The sequence below is a fragment of the Neodiprion virginianus genome, chromosome 3, assembly GCF_021901495.1.
Source record: "Neodiprion virginianus isolate iyNeoVirg1 chromosome 3, iyNeoVirg1.1, whole genome shotgun sequence".
NCBI lineage: Eukaryota > Metazoa > Arthropoda > Insecta > Hymenoptera > Diprionidae > Neodiprion > Neodiprion virginianus.
In genome coordinates this window covers 20,929,189-20,950,991 of record NC_060879.1, presented here as the reverse complement: position 1 = coordinate 20,950,991, position 21,803 = coordinate 20,929,189, and the positions used below count along the sequence as shown (strand labels likewise).

The 21,803-nt window shown below is 38.1% G+C and overlaps 1 protein-coding gene across 2 annotated transcripts in view; it reads left to right on the top strand.

The window, feature by feature from the left end:
- Window positions 1-20,051, top strand: part of LOC124299816 (kielin/chordin-like protein) — a 184,501-nt gene extending 164,450 nt beyond the window's left edge. The window contains exons 5-9 of one of the 2 annotated variants that reach the window (XM_046753194.1): window positions 10,859-11,035; window positions 12,602-12,939; window positions 13,986-14,351; window positions 15,396-15,596; window positions 17,311-20,051. In XM_046753194.1, coding sequence (XP_046609150.1) covers window positions 10,859-11,035; window positions 12,602-12,939; window positions 13,986-14,351; window positions 15,396-15,596; window positions 17,311-17,547 — 1,319 coding nt within the window. In that variant the 3' untranslated portion in view covers window positions 17,548-20,051. Of the gene's footprint in view, window positions 1-10,858; window positions 11,036-12,598; window positions 12,940-13,985; window positions 14,352-15,395; window positions 15,597-17,310 lie in introns of both variants that reach the window. The other variant, XM_046753192.1, reaches the window with a different exon arrangement.
- Window positions 20,052-21,803: the final 1,752 nt, after the last annotated feature.

Here is a 21,803-nt window from a genome sequence, read left to right as displayed (position 1 = left end):
TTTTCCCGATGCTTTCAACTCTCGTTCAGAGCTGCACACCCTGAAGTCTCGCAGCTCGTGCCGCAGGTAGAGGTACCCACTGGAACTGATGCACTTTCCTACGTACCGCGGAAAGGCGTCTGTCTATAAAGTTTCGAACTTCTTGGATCGCTCAGGGTTATCGCACCATCGGAATATTCTCACGCTGTATCACCGAGCTTGCATCCTTCGGCGATGAAGCTCGATTTCTTACTCTTCGCCATCCCCGGCTTCGTCTTGATTTCCCTCCCACGTCTACTCGGAAAAGAAATATACACTCGGATACTTTACCGTTATACCTACCGGAGGATAAGAGGACTGTTTAGTCTTATTCCACGCTTCGTTTGTACCACCATTTTTCGTAGCGCTTAGAATTAGAATTATACATCTTTTGCCCTGGTGAACCTGGTTCTTCTTTCTTATCTTGAAAACGATTGATTTATGAGTACTGTACAAGATTAGCTACTCGGTGTTGGTTTAACACGATGGCTGAATCGCTTGAGGTAATCGGAATCTTTAATTATTTGAAACTCGTTTGAAAAATCGTCAACGGTATGAATACTCCGAAAGGAAAAAAATAAATAAATAAATAAAGCTAGTTTGACTCTACAAAATTATCCCAATTCCTTTTCAAAACCTCAATCAAAGCTTTGCGACGATTAATCGCGTATTGCGAGTAATATTGGCGGCTAAATGATCCGTTGGTTATAAATAACGGACCTTTGCAATATGTATGAAGTATAGGAAGCTCCAAGTTTTATAAACGTATTTGGTGCTGGGACGAGCGGTGAATATGTCGCGTATTTGCGGAAGGAAAACTCGCATTCCTATATACGTAAAAAGTTTATGAAAAATTCTTTACCGCTAGATTGCAGATACCTGAAAATACTGTACGTCAGGTATTATTATACAATCCCCTTTATGTACACGTAGAGATAATACATATACGTATACATCAATATCTATGTTTACCGTATAATACATATGTACTGTATAACTTCGAGTGCATTTCGCCTCCATAACGGCGCGATTAAACTTTCGATTATTTTCAACTTTTCTACCCAAATACTATAAAACGATTTATTCGGTATTTTTTTTTTTTTTCTTTTTTTTTCCAAGCCAAAATCAAACGGTCGAAAATTACGTTTTGAATATTCATCAAATAAGATACGTACCGTTTGATTTCTTAATTTGTCGAAAACGTCATGCAATATCTGCAAGGTGGCAATAACTCGACATCGTGGATTCACGATAATAGACATCATCCAGCCTAATATCCATGACTGTGGAAGCTCTCAATTCACACGCATTGAATAAATAATCATTTTACCATCTGGCAATAACCCTGATCGAAAATGTGCATACTTTATGTCCCTTGTGGCGGTGCTAAGTGACTTGATTTACTTATATTCCTAGTTAAAATCAAGTAACTCAAATTAGTCTTTTGCACTCCGTCGGGCGCTCGATCGCTCCGTCGCTCTCATCCTCTACCAGTTTCCACGTACAGAGATGAAACGGTGAAACTTAGCAGATTGATCGTCGCACTGCGCATGCGTCAGCTGTTTCTCATCTATTGGCACGCAGGCTTGCCACTTCAAACTTCAGCTGTCAATTAACACGGCTTAACCAGGTTCCCAAAACGATGCGAATTTGTTTGGATTGAGCAAATCTCAACTAGTCGATGCGATGATTCGGGAAAGCTTGGCAAACTTTTATCGTCAACTGATCGATGACCGACAGCTAATTCTACGAGTCATCGTAACAAGATCATTTCAATTCGGCACTTGATGCCGGAAAGTTTGACATCTCATGCCCCGTTTTCAGTAACTTGCCTCCCCTGTCTTGCAGACGAAAATATTACCCCGATGCGATCTTGCCGACCGATAGAGTTCGATTAATTTGCGCATGCGCGATCAATCGCTCAGCAAAGCTAATTGTAAATTTCACCGCTTCCTCATAGTCCAAGAACAAGAATAATAATATAATTAACGAGGATAGTCTCATATTTACGTAAGATACAATCGGAGGAAGTCTGAAAACGAACACAAGTAGGTAAGTACTGAAGTGTAAAGGTGGGTTACAAACTCCATACGCAACACCTTCGCCGAACCTTTATTCCTAATTTTTTCCTCGTTCGTCTCTCGTCTTTCGCATTTCGTATTTCGTGTTTCGTGTTTCGTGTTTCGCGATTCGTGTTTTAGGCGGCCTTAATTGCATTTGGGAAAGCTCTTTATTCTCCTTGCCTGCAAAGACGAACGGACTAACCTGTATTTGCAATGTATATGTCTGCGTGTATATATATATATATATATACATATATGTGTGTATGTGCTTACATAGGAGCTCGGCAGGGTGCGTCTCGCCCTATTTACACACGCACACCTTATGTACACCCACCCCTTTACTGAAATTACTCGAAAAACGTTCGCCGGGGGCGGAGAGTCTTAAGATTAAGGAGTAATCTAATCCCGATGCGTCGTGTGGACGTCATTCTCCCTCCTTCTGTTTTTTCTTCATTCCTTTTTTTATCCTCTTTCCTTGTTTCTTCCGCGCTCTTTAAAACAGTGCCAGGTAGTGAATAATTAATCCTGGAAGGCAGGATGAAGAAATCCGATCCATCTTGAAATCGTAAGAAAACGGATGAAATAAAATGTGAAAAATATAAACGCTGGTTTGTGATAAGATGCCAAGTACGTAGAACACCCGAATACAGAACGTTCGAGTTTTACGGCGTGGCAAAAATGAAGGACAATGTACGCAGACACGTGTACCTTGTACGTCACTGACAACTCACCTTCTTTTGCATTCTTTTCTTTTTGGAGTATATATGACGTATTCGCTATGAACGTGTCATTCAAATTTATACACACACGTCTGGGTTTCGAAAAGACGGACGTACAGAGCGAAGCAAGCCAAAAGTAAATAAAACAGAAAAGACGTGTAGAAACATTAACTCGAAAAAAGATATTGCTAAGCATTGCAAGAAAAAATACTTTTTCCACGGCTATATATATTACCTTTCAAATATGTTTAGCGAAATTTCGCCGTATAGATAATGTTGGGAAAATATACAAGGTCGAAAGTTTCCACGCATCAAAGTTTCTCAATTCGTCTCGAAATTCTAATTCATCAATTAGTAATAAAATTAAACGACTCGTGAATTAGTGTATCTTATGATTACGCAATTACTCGGCCGTTAATCTTGGGCTTAAAGGGGTGTAAAATTTCATGTTCATGTAATAAAAAACAAAGTAAAGGAAACTTACATAGCATTATGGCGAGGAATTCTCGAAAGCTCAAGCTTCGGGGTATATATTTACACGTATATATACATATATAGGTGTATATACCGTATAACGAGAACGCCCTTCGTCTCTGATGTTTTACCAGACCACTTATATCTCGCTCGCGCATGGAAATGGTCCGGGTAGGCGGAAAATTTCTTTTTAGCGGTTTTTGATACTCACGAGCTAGGATTTCACGCTTGAGTCACTTAACCGCGTTCTGCGGATATGTGGATTACACCACTGCCGTTTAGGTATTCGTTTCGGTATGTGTAAAGAAGATCGTAACGCGAGCAATTTTTTGCTTTATGTAGACAACTGCATCTCGGGTAATCTTTGCAGATCAGTTCACCTCATCCTTCATTTTATGTAAGAGACACGGACGAACTTGTCTGTGAATCATCTTATCTTCATCTATAGATGGTAGGGTAGTTTGTAAAAAGGTCATTTTTGAATTTCGATCGGCTCACCCCTTAAATCTGCTCCAGGTAATTAAAAAATAATTTCTTTTTTTTTTCAGATTCTTATTTCAAATCTAAACCGTTTCCGCAAGAGGGTGGATTTCCTCAATTAACCCCTTCAGGGGCATATTAAATCTGCCAAACGGATTTAAATAAAATTTCGTATACGGGGGTTTCTTGGGTCGCTGACTACGCCTCTGAACCCAAAATTTCAAAATTAAAAATGGCGGATCCAATACGGTGAACCGTAATCCAAAAAGTCACTCGACTTTGGTGGAATTCGGTAACTTTTGAGATCGCTGATTACGAATCTGAACTTGGAATTATAAAATTCAAAATGGCTGATCCCATATGGTGAACAAGAATCCCAAAAGTCACTTGATGTTGCTGTATTTGATCTACCATTTTGAAATTTATAATTTTAAGTAGAGAATCTTAATCAACGACCTCGAAAACCCCCGAGCACCGAATTTTATCCTTAGACTTTGGATTTTGGTCGGCCATATTGGATCCGTCATTGTAAATTTTCAAATTTCGAATTCAGATTCTTAATCAGTGACTCAAGAAGCCCCCATACATCAAATTTTATCAAAATCCGTTGGGTGGATTCAATGTGGTTCTGACAGAGTTAAATGGGAAAATCCAGCCTGTTACGGGCACAGGTTGAAGGTGAGATAAAAATCTAAAAAAATTAGGGGATTATTTTTGAGTTCTCGAAAACTGATTTGGAGGGTGAGGCGGTCGAAATTGAAAAAACGATCTTTTCAAAGAATCACCCAATACATAGTATCAGTTATCATTCACTGGAAACGAGTTTCGGAAGCCAACGCCGCTTTGGAATATAATTAAAGTATCTTATTCCTTAAAGTTTCTACCGATCCCTCTAAATCTTGAATAATTTACGTATAAGATAGACGTGGTTGTGTATCTTGAGGCCTGGCGAGGGGTTCTTGAGAGTTGCGAGCAGCGTGGCGTTAAAAAGGAAAAAAGATTATTTCAAAATCGCTGCAGATGGATCACAGAGGCTGCTGGCTTGCCTGAATGAAAAAAAAAAAATTAGCGAAATTGTGCCCGTGGCTTGTACCGGATTCCGAGCAACGGCGAGGCACTTACACTCCTGCTGCGGAGGCGGAAAGAAGTGAGAAAAAAAATGAAATAAAATATAAAGCAGGCCTGTTTATGCTAACGAAAGCAGCAAAGCAAATTCAGTGCCGCTGCACAAGCATGCTGTATAGGTATGTATATACACCGTTGTACATAGGTGTAGTAAATACTTTTATTCATCGACCAGATGTGTTGAATATCTTTACCCTTTTCTTTTTTACTTCTTGTCATTTTCTCAACCGGCAGGTACAAAAAGTGTTCAATACCATGAAAGAAATAGACTAAGTCAAAGTATAACTGTCATTCAACAAATTAGTTTAAATCGTGAGAAACCGCGTTAAAACTTTCAGTTTTGACAATTTTTTTCTGATCTTACGGTGGGCCTACGTTAAGCCTCGTGATTTTTTTTTTCGACTTTGGACGAATGATTCGATCTGCTTGATGGACTCAAGTATACTTAATCAGTATAAAAAAATGAACTTGCGGCTTAATTTTGATATCTAATCTATGTTTATGAAGATGTTCGATTTGATGACGGGGTTTAAAAATTCTACAACTTTTTATAGGCACATTTTTGTACTTTACAAATTTCTGAAACACACCATTCTCGAATCTTTCCTGCACTTGAAAATCAGTCTCGTCTACTAATTTCTTCTAAACCCGAACTACGGTATTGAATTCCTTTATTTTCGATTGTTCCAACGGTCAAGATTTCGCATTTCTGATTTTCCGAGTGAAAAATATCCAAATTTCACAGACATCCGATTCTAATAATTAGAACTGAGGCCTTAATTCGTCGATTACAGATACTGTTCGTTTAAAAACCTATAAAAGTTGTAAGGTTCAAAACATTGAACAAGGAGACAAAGTTCAGACCGGGAACAGTATATAGCAACACACACAGCGGAGGCAATGAAAAAGTAAAATAAGCTCGGATCAAATGTCAGGTTCGAATTTCCGACGCGTCCGTCACTGACGTAAAATTCTCTTGTTATCCTGTTCAATAGGGGTGGAACAAAAAAAAAAAAAAAAAAAAAAAACAAAAAAAAAAGGAACGACAATTCAATAATACACAATCAACGCTGAACCAGCGTGAGGGTTAAAATTGATTTGAAAAACGAACGTTTTCGGAATTGAACCGATTGGCAGGACCGCGAGGTCAAATCGCAGATTTGAAATTTATTACAGGGTAAAGCTGAAGTCGTTAGCCACCCGCGTATCTTCACCCTTGATAATTACGAGCTCGGACACTCGAAGAGCGACGGAGATCAGAGCGGAGAAATGAGGGGAGAGAGGATGAGCCGTTATCATCAAGCCTTGATAGAAAACGCCCCGTTACTCGAAGGGACGGAATGCACACGTCAACTTCCAGCCGCCGTTTATATCCTTCGCCCTTCGTACTGTAAGCCCCGAATTTTACCCCGGGCCCTTGACTTCGAAAGCACAGAGGCAACCCCTTGAGCGATGTCGCTGCTGTTATACCTATACATCGATCCCTCGGTTCTTACGAGGACACAAGTTTCCCTCCGATCTCTCCGTTGTAACCGTGAGTTCTGACCCGATATCGACGCGCTGTCTCCCTCAAACTCAGGATATCCACCGCTCAAATTGGGGTTTCTATTGATGAAATACCGAGCTTTGATTTACCTCCCTTACGAAGGTCCGTCTTCGCTGATCCGTGATGATCGTAATCGGGAATGTTAGAATTGCTGGGAGGAATTACGGTCGGTTCTTAGGTCAACACGAATCGATCGTCGCATTTAATCGTCGCATGCCGCTATTTAGCCAGAGAAAATATATGGTACGTTAACCTATCGGAAAATTGTACAATCAGCGATACTGAAGGCATTTGTATTAACAATTCTTACTCGAAGATAATCGCTGATGAATATTTTTTTTTCTGGCAAACGCTGGCGTTTTTTGAGATGGTCAAAATAACAGTGAAAATATTTGAATCGAGCAATAATACGAACGTTCTAATTATACAAACCTTTTTCAATTCGTTAATACCTTAGCTTGTGTTATTCTAATTCGCTCACACTGAGAGAAATTTTTCGTTTCGGTTACCGCTCAGTCCTTAATTATTTTCATTTTTTACCACAATTGAAAAATATAGTTCTAGGTAGAAAATGAAAATTAGTTTTCTTGCTGTTGCCGGAAAGTCTAGTATCCGTTACTATTCTTTCTCATTATCATCACTGTTACTATATTTGCTTGCAACTGCTGCGAAAATTTAACGCTTGTGCAACAATAAATTGATGTTAAAGCTTGTTTAACTAAAAAAGTACAGGAAACCGAACAAACTGATTTTGCGTTGCAATTACCAAAAAAGGATCGACAATAGCGCAAAATGGTTAGGCGTACCTCGTTTTTCCTAATTCTAACAATATTCAAACAGTTGTTATATACTGGTGTAAATTCGTAATTTTATTATCGTGAAAAATATGGAAACAATGCAACGACCGACGACCAGAATACAGGGATAAATGAGAGTACGGGAAGTTACAATGTAAAATTTCGCCGCATTGTTAAAAAAAAGGTGACGGATAAAAAGCTAGCCCAGCAGGTGGGTGGCTAACTCGTCGAAAGCGAATAAAGTCAATTACCGTAAGAAAAGAGGGCAGGTAGGTACTTGTTACTTTTAATTGGTTACCTTCAAGCTCAACGTCATTATTTTTATTCTTTTGCGGAACCTGTCTTACCGCTGCGTACATACCTAGGTACATACCCACCCACCGCGTTTATAATAAGTCGAGATTTGCAGTCGTAAATTGAAAGAGAAACGAGCGTTGGCTTCTGGGCCGCACTGTTCCGGGTTAGTTCAGTTAATCGGAATAACTCAAATCCACGGTGAATAAAGTTCCCAGAACGAATAAAATTCCTACGGCCATTTAATTTCGCTCCACCCCAAGTCCGGGCCACCGTTTAGGATTATGGACTCTCCTTTCCTCGAGCAAATACATTACACGAGACTTTGAATATCAGCGGAACTGATCGCGTCTCCCTCGTTTACTGCCTTGTTTCGTGATTCGAATCCTGCCGAAATTACTTGTCACTCCGCCAATCGATCGAGAATTGTTAATGTTGAGTTATGAGAAACTACCGCGGCTGACCTCAGCGCGAGTTTTACTACTGCGCTTTGGATATTTGTCTCGCCCGATGTTTTAAGGAAGTCGGTTGGTCAGAAATCGATTTTTTTTTTAATCATATTATTCTGAGACAGTCGTATATATTGAATATTCACCAAATTGATATGTACAGAAGCGGCAAAGATCTGTTTGAAAATAGAGAAATAGACAAAACAGGAATTGTAAAAAAAGCTTGAATGTCAATACTCCAATTTCGAATCGCTTCAAAGTTGTTAAAAATCTAACAGCTTAGTTTGATTTGACAATCTACAATTGCTAATTTTACCTTACAAATTCACCCGAAATTTTTTCATGCACTAATCAATTTCTCACTAACCATGTCTAAATTAATCTTCTGAATAATAGGAGCCATCATAGAGTGAAATCGAACGAATCTACCAAGTTTTCAAGGGTTGGCCCACTCGCCCAGTAAATTTACAAGCAAGCATATTGAATACGATTGTCTCTAGCCAAACAATAATAAAAGAACAATAAGTATAAACCATAAAAATACGTACCTTGGTATCATATCGCTTCGACGTTTCTCACAATTCTCAAGCCGTATATCAGGCAGAACAAATATCGTACCTTGGGAAGCTTGATAATTGAAATCTTGAAACTGGGAGTTCAATATAGTGGAAAAAATACTTCCTCGTTCATCACGCTGCTGTTTCCTCCGTAGCAAAACGAGTATCGAAAAAAAGAAAAAGAAAAAAAAACCACAATTAAGTAAAATAAAACATGAAGAAGAAAGACAAGAACCACTCCGTTTTTCAATTGTTATCTCTCGCGTGGCTCGGGAACGAATGCCGGATGTTTCGTTTTACAACTCCCTTTTAATCAACAACACGTCTCTAATTCGTGAGTGGCAGTGGCCGGTTGACCGCAGAAGGTAGGAGAAGTGCAGGTTCACGTAGGATACGTGAATGTGTACATGTATTACGTATGCATCTATGTGTGTACATGTACAGAATACGCGCGGGAAGTAAAATCGTTTCGCAAAGTTGGAAAAGCCAATCGGGTCGTGGAGAAAAGGTTTCCCCGGATTAGACTTTTACGAGGAAGTTACTCTGCCAGTGGTGGCTGGCGAACGAACGAACCAACGAATTACCCTTGCGGTAGACCGCGCGTGTTTTTAATCCACCGCAACAGCGTTATCCTAATCCCTCCGACCAATCGGCAACCCTATTATTGTTACTGCACATTTACTCGCGCTTGTTTTCCAGAATTTCAGCGCCCCGTTGCAATCCCGCAAACACTTTATATCCAAGTTTCAATATTAAACTGTGCTTTTACACGGTACAAGCTCCAGCATTCACGAGACGTCATCCAAAAAAGTTTGCCTGCGTCGTGTGGTTTATGTAATTCAGACCAACTAATTACTTTTCAATACAGTTTTCATTTCACATATTCCTCTGGTGTAGCTACAGCGTTATTCATAAATGAGACGGTTCTTTGCTCGAATTCATTAAATTATTGCGTTTCTCTGAGGTACGGAGATCTTTACAAAAATCTGAAATATTAATATACTGGAATTATAAACAAGGGCTTAGAATTTCTTCAAATTCATTGAAAACCTAGTAGATTCGTTCGATTTTGCTTTACGATTACCGCATTCTACTCAAAAAACTATCTTCAATGGAAATCGAACGAATCTACCAGGTTTTAAAAGAATTTAAAGAAATTCTAAGTTGTAATTTGTAATTCCGGTATTTATTTTTTTTGCGATATAAAAGATAACTTTATAGCTTACGCCTATGAGAATTTGTTTCTATTCGGTGCACGAACAACTCGTAATGAAATTCACAACGAGTGTGAATTTTTGGCCAAAGGAAACTCTTTGAAGAGACACGTCGTACTGATACTAAATATCATACATCATACATCATACATCGTACATCATACATCATACATCATACATCATACATACTATTAAATTTTGAAACCAAATTTTGGATGTTCGACTGTTCGGATATTCAGAAAGTGACGTGACCCAAATTTTTTTTTCTCTTGACGTCATCGATCTATATTAATTCAAAATCAGCTAAGCGAATTCCTCAGTCTGGAAACAACCGCGCAGTAGAGCGGACGGATGAGAATCGCGCTCCGAAAGTTTCAAGTGCCGGGTTCTCAACCTCCCGGATCTCGCGCTTCGGGTCCGCTACGTATTTCGAGTACCGGGTTCTCTACCTCCTGGATCCTGCGCTCCGGGTTCGCTTCCTGGTGTAACTCGACTTCCAGGACAAGCGCTCCGTGGTTCCCGCGCTCCAGTTCCTTCACCTGGTGTATTTCGACCTCCAGGACCAGCGTTCCGTAGTTCCTCATAGTTCTCGCGCTCCAGGTGATTTACCTGATGAAATACGACTTCCAAGTCTTCTACTTAGTGAGTTTCGACCGCCAGGAAACGCGCACCGTGATTCCTGCGCTCCAGTTCCTTAACCTGAAGAATTTCGAACCCCGGAAATAGCGCTCCGTAGTTCCCGCACTCCATGTTGTCTACCTGGTGAATTTTGATTTCCACGACGAGTGCTCCGTAGTTCCTGGACAGTGCAGTGAGCAGTGAGGGCGTGAGGTATCGCATTAATCTCGTATCATCTGGTAAAACACCGACGATAAGTAAGCGAGCTCAGTGAGCGCACGAGCACAAAAACAAATTGCACTAGGCATCCAACCCCAAGCGAACTTTGGGAAGCGGGGGTTTTACAGCTAGTTGTTTCTTCGACTAACGCCGACGAACATGAATATTATTAATGAACATTGTCGTCGTGCCTGAATCATTAATGATAACCTTGCCCTACTTTTTACTTCGTCGTCAAACGGAGAATTGCTCATTCATGTGGGTTCTTTTATCTGGGTGTTTCAGCTATTAACGTCGAACCCTGTCCCGACGACAGCATCCTTTCCGAAGATGGTGTGTGTACGTGCGTGTCTCCATGTCCTCCTGGAAAGTGTGACACCGGGTTACATCCTGTCCAGATTCTCCCTGGCGGACCTGAAAAGCCTGGCAACTGCTGTCCTCTCTACAAGTGCGTACATCTAGGTAAGAATCGTTAATCATCTGCTCAATTCGTTCGGTGATTCAAATGTCACGAAATATTTGCAGTTATACATGTCGTTGTTCGAGTCACGGTTTTTTCGATTTTCAAAATTGTGAGTAATACTTTGATTCAATTTTCGAATCTTTCGTGAATCATCCCGACTTCATACACTTTATCGTGATATTTTTGGGTGAAACTTTTACGAACAATCGGTCAAAATTTTTCCGTCAAAACTTTCTGAAAGCTGTTTTGAGATGATTTTATAAGTCTATTGAAAAGTGGTTAAACAACGAGTCAGAAAAAATCTAAACTCATGGGACATGATCGATGTGTTGAACATGTGTCCAAGTTACTTTTAACCTTGTTATTATTCTCAAACGTAATTCGGAAAAGAATTTATCAGAAGAATCTGCAAGTCGTTGGTATTTGTCTGAATTCCATTATATTAAAAAAGTTCAGAGAACTCTTCGTTTGAAATATTAGGCCGCGAATTTTACTTTCGAAAAAAATTGTACACTCAACAAAGTATTACTGTAAGGTTATTAAATTATTGTAATTAGAGGATTTGAGGGATACGAATTCGAACCCTCGTTTTATAAATCAGCCCGGCAAAATTTCACTTACCACTTTTCATGAGTAATTAAAAAATCGAAGTATCAACAATCGGTTGAAAAAAATTAATCGTGTGAAAGCTTTATAAAAGTAAGGATGTACAAATAATTTGATCCGAATCGAATAATGACATTTAATTCGATTAAAATTCTGGGAATTCGAATCTCTCGAATCGTGCAGTCGCAAAGAAATATTTGCATAATACGGTCCGAATCTCGAATAAGCTATTTTTTATTGTTACTTTACCAAGCCTGACTCCATTTTACAGTTTCTCCGATTTCTAAACACTTTTCATTCGACTAAAAAGTTTCAACACAGAAGAACGAAAATAGAGAACTTCAGATTTGAACCCAGTAATTTGAATAATTCGAACTGTTTAAAACACCGAAATAATTAATAACTCGGAACAATTCGTATTATCGATACCATTAGAACTGTTCGAATTTTCAGTTAACTAGTCGAATTAATTAATAAATATTTTTTTGGCGGAATTTTTTCACCCGTATCTATGATTTCTATTTATACTTTTGATCTACGCTATCACGTTCCAAGATAGTAAAAGTGTCAGCGGTGAATTTTTTCCGCTCGATCGGCCGCATATATTTTTGGAATGGTAAGACATAAAAAATAAGATGGGGTAATTTTAACGCAGAATGTACACATGTGGTTGCGGTTTCTGAGATGGTTAATTTTTTTTAACAACTCGGTTCCGTATCCGCCGTAATCCGCATTACCGACGTAACGAACTTCTCCAAAAAATTATCCGTCTAATTGTGATAATTCGGTAATCACACGCGCACATTGATGCTCGAGAAAAAAGATGTCTTCTCGAAATTCTCGAAGTGTTAATTCATGCCTTCCGAATTATTCAATTCGATTCGACCGCTGTTCCAACGTCCCTACACGAGAGTATCCGAAGTTTCGAAGGGAAGCTAAGACAGCTTAAATTCCAGAAGGCGTTTCATGGGATGAACCGGAGGAGGCTAATCAGGGAGGATGCATTGACAACTCGGGGGTTCCCCGCCAGGCGGGGGACCGTTGGCAGGAAGGACCGTGCACAAGCTGCAAGTGTGACGAGGGTCTCGCCGCCTGTCAAGCGTTGATGTGCAAGAATTGCGAAAACGCGACACCCCCCGAGGCAGGTGAATGTTGCCCACGGTGTCCGGCGCAGGGTAACGCGACTGGTACCGAACCGGTCAAATGTGTGCCTTTGATGAACTGTGAACTCGACTGCAAAGTCGCATTTGCCGCCGATTCGTCCGGCTGTCCGACGTGCGAATGCGTCCTCGAAGGGGTGAGTTACACATATTTTTATAAAATCCACGATAAAAATACCAGGAGGAAAGTTTCGCTTACTTCGGCGATGCGCCGAATTTTTTGCAATATCGTTTTGTTGTGCAAAGGAATTTTGAAGCGACCCAAGTGCTTCACAATTGTGGAAAACTTCCTGAAAACGTATTTCAGTGCCCTTAAGTTTCATTACAAAGTTCGATGAATTATCTTGAAGAATGTAGAAGTGACAATATCTCGAAACATTTCGAAACATTTCAGCATCCGCAATTTTAAGACCAGATGTGGAAATGCGTTGGGAAAGCTTAATTCCTTCCTCCTGGAAACTCGTATCTTTGACCCGTGTGATTGAATTTTTTTCTAGTTCTACGTTTTTTTTTTCTTTTACCAAGGCAAATGTTTAAGCTTGCCAGCCGTTCGCAAACGGCCCTGTCTAAACAATTATAAATGTGTGCGATTTGAACTAAAAATAAAAAAAATTCTTGATTTTCTGTCGCTATGTTTAGTAAACGAAAGTGGTTCAGAAGTCATGGAGAGGTAGTTTTTTTTTTTTCCTTGCAAGATCTCGAAAAGTGTCGATACGTATTTCAAACACCGAATAACGAATAATTATACGTTTGAAATGAATCAATATCTGTCAGCGATCTCATAGTTTTTTGGATCCTAAATACTGTTTCTTAATTCCCGGCCTTTATCGTGGAAATATATGTATTTTTTATATATGTATACATTCGAAGCTGCTTTTTGAGTACCTGCAATTATGGAAAGGTGGAATAGCGTCATAAAAATATTTCGAAAATATTACTTCAAGTCGACGCGGAATAAAGGAAGTGAAAAAAATAAATAGCGCCTACCATGAGAAAATTTCAATTTATTACCACCAGCCTTGAGAATAAACATTGTAAATATAAGATATAGTTATAAAATTAATCACTAACTTTCACTCGTTAAAAAAAAAAAAAAAAAACACTCGACGACTTTGAAAAATTTGAAATCATCCGAGATCTTTCAGAAAATCGTTACACAATCTTCTTCCTTCTATATTTCTAGTTCGCACACGAGAACGAGAAAATCTGTCCTCATCTTTCGGACTGCACGTTATCATGCGACCTAGCAAACGACGACGGAGGATGTCCAGTCTGCGCCTGTCAAAACGGAGGCGAGACTTCGGCGAACACGGTGACTCCCATGGAGATCGAGAACACCACGGGCAACGAAAACAACGACAAAAACGACGAAACTTTAGCCAAGAAAATCTGCCCCGCTCTCAGCTGCGACCTGCACTGCGAGAGAGGTCTCGCGATCGACGAAGAAGGCTGCACTATTTGCGCCTGCAACCCGAAACCAGGGTGTCCCATGGTGACGTGCAAGAAGGACTGCCCGATGGGTTACAAAACCAATAAACGAGGTTGCCAGGTGAGCCAAGATGCGATCCGTCAATTTGAACGAGGGATTTGGTACTGAGACCAAGTGACCCAGAGATAATCGTTGAAATAAAAATAACACGCACGAAAATAACCCGTAGAATTTGAAATTTAATTTGATGTTTCGGCAATTTTTTTCTCATGGGTTATCTTTGCTTCGGGCTATTTATGACAGATTGCTTTTGCCTGGGTTATTATGGCCGATCACGGCGAGTCTGTATGAGAAATTTTACGAATTCTCAAATTTGGAATGTAATTGGAATTTGAAACCATTAAGGCACGAATCCTTGAATGCATGCTTCGGGCACTCTGTAGCTTCTACGGATATATCGAACGTAAAATTTGCTCAAAAATTTTTCGAAACAAAAACATGACACAGTAGCAATGTTGTATCATTTGAATCTACCACCATGAGCACACATGACGCTGCTGATGATTTTTTGAACGATTCCTTCTCCTTTCCAAATATTGGCTCTCACTGTCGATATTTCAGTTTTCCTAGCATCTCTGATCACGATTGGGATATTTATTTGGCTTCTCTTCGCAATATTTTCACCTCTCGTAAATTTCTCTCAATTTTCGCGAAGACTTCCACTCTGGTATTAATAGCTTTTTCGTTGATATTAAACTCGTACAGTCTGATTGAACTGAAATTGCTTTCCCTTCGCACTTATTACTTGTAATATACTGGGAAAACGTACGACCAAGACCAAATTATCCCCTTCGTTTGATTCGGCTACGGTTTGCTTGATTAGACCAAGAATTTCCAATAGAATCAATCGACTACCTATTCTCTTTATTAACGAAACAAACTAACCACCAGCCATCGCTTTCCGTGGGAATTTTGAATTTTAGAAGGAAATAGAAATCAAGAACAGCGTGACGTTGGGGGAAAATGCATAAATATAGCAAAGTGATTTGCCGAAATGAAAATCTAAATTTCTCTAAACGTCGATGAGATTTTTCCATATTCTTGCAAACACACGGAGCGTAATTATAAAAATAAATTATCTAAATTCGCATGTTTTTTCGACAGATTTGCCGTTGCCGGTTATCATGCGTGGATTCCCAGAACGAGACGCACGTTGAAAATTCAAAATGGAGTCCAGATTCTTGCACAACATGCGCCTGTGATCAAGGCGGGAGATTGAGCTGTAACAAAACCATTTGTTCCGTACCTTGCAAGGATTCATTACCGCCGCCCCCAGGAGAATGCTGTCGAGTTTGTCCAATAAAGGTGAGAAGAATGATTTTTCCATCATCCCTTGTATTTTTCTATCGCGTTACGAGAGCGGAGAGGAAGGCTAAAAAGAGCTTTATAAATTTCACCGACAAATCCCGGGCATCTCCGAGCTTAATTTAGCTTTCGGCGCCTTTCCCGTATTCTTATTCAGCGCCTGCGATTAATTTGTGTCAATATCCTCCGAGCCGTGGCTCGAAAATAATGATATCCAACATCAGTTAGGTCTGTTTTATAACGGCGACGATTGTCGAGTATACTTGTCACAAAACGCCGTTGAATTTTAACATTGCAATCCGTTGTAAGCCCCGCCGGTTTTCCATTGATCCATAGATCGGCTCAAGCGGGTATTCAAACGGCGTTTGTTTTAACCCCTCGCGAACAAATTCGCCAAGACTAATGGGGAACGAGGATATTGATGGGCGGAAGGGGCGAAGTGGTGAACTTTGATATCACGACGTATAAACTATAGCGTGAAAAACTCGTTTGAACTATACCGATTTATACCGGCGATCACCGCCTTTCTCCGTAGTTTTGAGTGACGTTTCCCAACTTTTCTTATACACCCCGACGCCTGTATTAAAAAAGCTATAAATCAAATCAGATCAATATGCGGTAGTACGAAATAATATGAGACTCGATTTATCACAACACACGGATTCGGTATTATACGATCTATATCGTGGGATACCCATTAATCTTTCATATAATGACTGAATTTTTCTCCTCACCACCAAAACCTTACCAACGATTCACTCAAATGCCCCATTTTTCTGTTAGTTCTGATTTTCTTTCGTCTTCTTTTGTACACTTTTATTACAGAGCACATTTTGCGCGTGGAAAATTTTTGTTCGCTCATTTTTATTCAAATCGCCCTCTTTAGACCACAAATCATAATTCAGGGAGAATACTTCCAGCTAACGATAAGTATATTGATTGGGTTTCGCGATTCTTCAAGATCATTTTGATCGATATACAATTAGAAAAATTCTCAGAAGAACATTTTCCCTTCAGACACCCTTGCGAAATAAGAAACAATTGATTAACCGCAGAGAGCATTTTTAAATGAAACGTGGTTTTTCCCATTTGAATAAATCAAATACCACTGTTGAGAGCAAAATCATCAAAATCGGTTTGACCACTCCTAAGATACCATTATTTGAATTTTTTTGCAAATTTCATTATTTGAATAACTCATAAATTAACGAACTGGGCGAATTCAAAATCCAAGTAATTCGAATACTAAGAAAAGCGCGTCAATTACTCCAAAATCCATTCATTCGTTCTCGAGATATCGTCGAACAATAAACTTAATCACACACACACACATATTATCGAAAACTGACAATATCAGATCTAGCGAAAGCTCAACATTTCCCTTTCGATGTCAGTCGCGAAACAGGTTTTGTTATGCTGAAAACAAACTGTCGCTTATTCGTACTTTTGAGTTAGATTCGAATTTTGAGTTAGATTGGTTATGTTGCGTTTACAAAGATTGAGTCTGTTTAGCGGCCACCTGGCGGTGGCGCTGCGCACTGATTCAGCGTTGCCAACGTAACCGACTCGGTAAAAAAATTAGCCATGTCAGAATCACTGCAGCCAACTATACTCTTTTTTCCCTTGCAAACAAACGAACGATTGGCTAAAAAAAAAAGTAAAACAATAAGTTTGAACATTTTTCACATTGGTAATAAATTTCGAATGTTTTCAGGAACATCGTGACGGCGAGTCAGCTCCGACAGGAATGAAGGGTTGGGCCCACGTGACGGTGACAGTTGTATTGGCAGCGCTGTGTATTGGCCTGACGATTCACATTGTTCGCGGACGTTTCCGCGGCCGATTGTCACCCTCGAAAGAATCCTACCCGGCATATTCGAATCAGTACTACAAGTGTATACCCGTATACGACACTCCGGTGCATCAGACCGAAAAAGTTGTACCGCTGTAGGCAAATCGGTTGCAGGATTATTAAACTGTACAAATTGGTGGCTATTTTTTAGCGATATATTAACTTACATGTGTACGTTGCAATTAGACCGACACACGGGAAGATTGCAGAAAGCGCGTGAAATTTCAAGAACATTTCTTTGTTTTATTTCATTTTTTTTCCTTTGTTCCATCGAACAATCGAATCGTTTTCCGTTTACAATTTTTATGACTATTTATTCCTCGATTTTAATATTTCAAACATATTATTTTCACAAATTATTACTGCTACTTTGAAAACTTTGAATATCATACGAAAGCAGGCTATGTATTATAGTTGTTCACTTTATTAACTGTCTTGGTGATATTGAAAAAATAGTAAAAACTTCCCTAGTATTAGTCAGGGTGAAGGAGGTATACATGAAATGGTGACAGCGGTAGGATGCACCGTTTAAATCAACATGGAATTGAAGCGACATCTAATAATAAAATTTCGACATACTATGGCGCATAGTTATATTATAATATCATTGTATAATATTCCCTTGAAAAAAAAGAATAACAAAACTTGGAAGAAGACTAGCGAAACAGTTACGTGATGGTGATTTGTTCGCGATACAAATTAATCAGTACAGAAATTTTCGAGCTGCTGCTTTGTATTCGAAACATAAATGAAATTGATTGTAAATTGAAACAAAAAAAAAATGTAGGGACTTGAATACTATACATACATAATATATATATACATAATATATATATATATATATATATATATATATATATAATATGTATACGTACATACTGAATTTTTACAACAAGCTACTGATTACAGTATATGGTATGTATATCGATCGATGTAGTTGTACTACACACTTTACACAATACGAAGAAAAAACAAAAAAAAAAGAAGATATGTAAGGAAAATAATAATGAATTACTACCCTAAAGTAATATAATGTAAAAGAAATATATTTGTAAATAATGTGAAAGAAAAGAAAGAGGTGAGAGTAAAAAGAAAAAAAACTAAAACTGAAAGAAAGAAGAACGTAAAGAAGAAGACATTCTTTAAGTTATACTTACAATTATAAATTTGATGTTTTTTCCCCCGCAAGTAATTCTAAATATATAATATAATAATATAATAATGAATAATTATTGTCACTATTATGATTATCATTATTATTGTTACTTGTGGTGATCCTTTGAGTATTAATTGATAATCACTTACACGCAATATACGATATGTTATTTTCTCTTTATCTAAACAAAGAAAAAAATTTAGTATAGTACCTTATTTTCAAAGAAAACAAACTAATATAAAGTATAATCGAGGTCGGAAAAGATTTTTTTTCATTCATCAATAATACGCGTTTATAAAATCGGTTTTAAGATCAGGATTAGTTTTGCTTCAGCGCTTAGTTTCGGCAAGATCTCGGCAATGCGGTGTATCACATATCGTTCGTGAAGTTCTTCGCGACAAGACTTTGTACTCAGACTGTGAAGCTCGTAGAAGTCAATGAATTTTTGATTTCTTGTCCGCGCGGTTTTTCGAATATCAAACAAACGATGACATGAGGAGAAAATAAAAAGCGCGATAAAACTGCACATGTGACTGTAATAAGAATTATAGAAAACTCCTGTTCCTTTTCAATTAAACCACTGTATGAGTTAATTTTGTACGTTGTAAAAGTATACATAATTATTTTATTATTGAATAGCTGTGTTATTATTTTATTAGACTGTTCCTACATGTTTTGCCTTATCGTTTTTATTGTTATAATCACACACACACACACACACACATATGTATATGCATATAGTGAGTCCAGATTAGTCCATCTTAGACTAATATTATAATTAAATATCTTATGTATAATCATATATGTATTAAATATATATATATATATATATATATAACATTCGGACAGCCTAAAGAGAAATAAGAAGGACACGATTATTGAAACAATAATGAAAATACATCAATAATGATAATAACAAATATATTCACACGTATTATAATTACGCGTGCTGTTGTACAATAAAATATTCTCACACACACAGAATTGCGTCCGCGCGCGCAATTCAGTACAGATTTCGACGTGCTAGAAAGCAAGTAGGATAATAACGTTTTGTACATTACTTATTTTTCTTATATTTTCCTTTAAAGATTTTCGTAACGATTTTTTTCACACGATAAATCAATAAAACTATAAATTAAACGATGTAACTATTAATTATAACACGGGGGAATTGCTTGGCATTTCTTTATATGTATAATTCACGTCACAAGGTTCGCGGTAAATAAATTAATTGTAAATTATAAACTACCCACACAAAAAAGATACTAATGTAGCTTATGCAAACACACATTAAACTTATACACACGCGTCTTCCTAGCACAAGCTACGTTAAATATACTTACCCTGTACTTTTATTGCTTTGTTCTACGTTCAATGTGTTGCGTAAATAATATATTGTATATTTAAATACGAAAGAAAGAAAAGATAAACACTGAAAATGATTTTACTTTGCGATGATATTTGAACCATTTTTTCTACCACAATAAGAACATGAAGGCGAAACGGAATGAAATGCGACATTACGCAGTTGTGACACTGCATAACAACCAAACTCCTTGCTTTGATTTAACAAATATAATGAAATATTGTAATTATTAGGTCTACACTTTTAACGTGTAACATTTTCATGTACATGTACACGTATTATATATACCTATATGCAGGAATTAAAAATCATATGTGCGGGTTATATAATTATATGTCGCAGTGACGTCAAACTTAATTTGTCATATTCGCCTGTATCGTGTTTCAAATTTGAATCTTTCTTTTTTGCATTGCTTTTTCCAATATTTTTTCCCCCTAATTTATTGTTTTCATGTGAATTAACCCGAACCCTAGAGCTGCAAGACGTTCTCTCTTCGGCATGTATGTCGTACTGAACTGCCTCGAAAAAAAACTATACTTTTTGTCAACTCTCGCTTCATGAAATCATAGTTCATAACATCGAACAATGAAAGAAAATCGCCGTGCGATTTTTCGAGGCGATGCCACGTTGAATTTTTCTATTCGCTATTTGCTCTGTACAACGGACGGATCTCTGTATGGTAGCGTTTGACAACTTTTATGTTCTCTTCGAATCGGCGCGTCGTATAAAATTTTTAACCGCGCGATCTTCGAGATATTCATGATTGCGTAAAACGTGGTTTTTCACCTTTTCGATAAATGGGTACCCAGGAAACGCCCAACTTTGTCGACCGAGCCACAATAAAACGTTGAATAATACCTGTCAAATGCACGCGTTACATTAAATTGATTCAAGTTAACCGAACTCGATGTGCATGTCTATCGGAAAAATAAAATTATAGAAAATTTATATAATAAACGAACCTTTTTCGTGTAGATAATATCTGATATTTTGTTTTGATAAATACTGTTTTTACATTCAACATTTTCATGCGTCAGGTTTTGAACCTTTGAAAATACTATTTATTCATTGAATACATCTCTTTGCTTAAGCAATAATTTTTCATTCAAATTTCCCAGAGTCTGTAAAGATGGATTAACTGACTTGTGAATGCGAGAGAGATATTATCGTGCAATAAAAAATTTTCTACGACACGCCTGTTTCAAGAAAACATATAAGTTGTCAAATGCTACCTCGTACAAAGTTCCGTCCGTTGTATAGAATAATTATTATCTCCCTCCAACCGTCAGAATTGGATTTCTTAGGTGTTAATTGAATAGCGAATACAAAATTCGATGCGGCACCGCTTACAAAAATCGCACAACGATTTCCTTTCACGAGGTTTAATATTATGTTAAAAACTATAATTTCCTGAAGTGGGAAATCGACAAAGAAACATTTTTTTTGTAGCAGCCTAATAACGTTCCCATAGTGTGTTCCAGAAAAATGGCCGCGTTCCGATTTGGGAGGTGTACATTTTTCGGCGAAAAAGATTGCTAGGTTCATTCAGCGAAAATCTCAAACGTCCCGAATTGTCTCGACGCGTTCTTGCAGACTTCTAACGGACTAATTTCCAAGGTAAAACATATTGCTTAACTTCAGTTAAGCAATACAGGTATGAATTATTTAAAATTTTGCCGTAATACCGTTAGAATTCGTGCGATACGTATTATTAGACTAAAAAAATTACGTTACCGCAAGCCATATTGAAACAAAATTAATTAGAGGTAAAGGCTGGAATTGCATTTGAAAACTGAACGATTGTGCTATCCCGCAGATGTCCGTGCATATCTA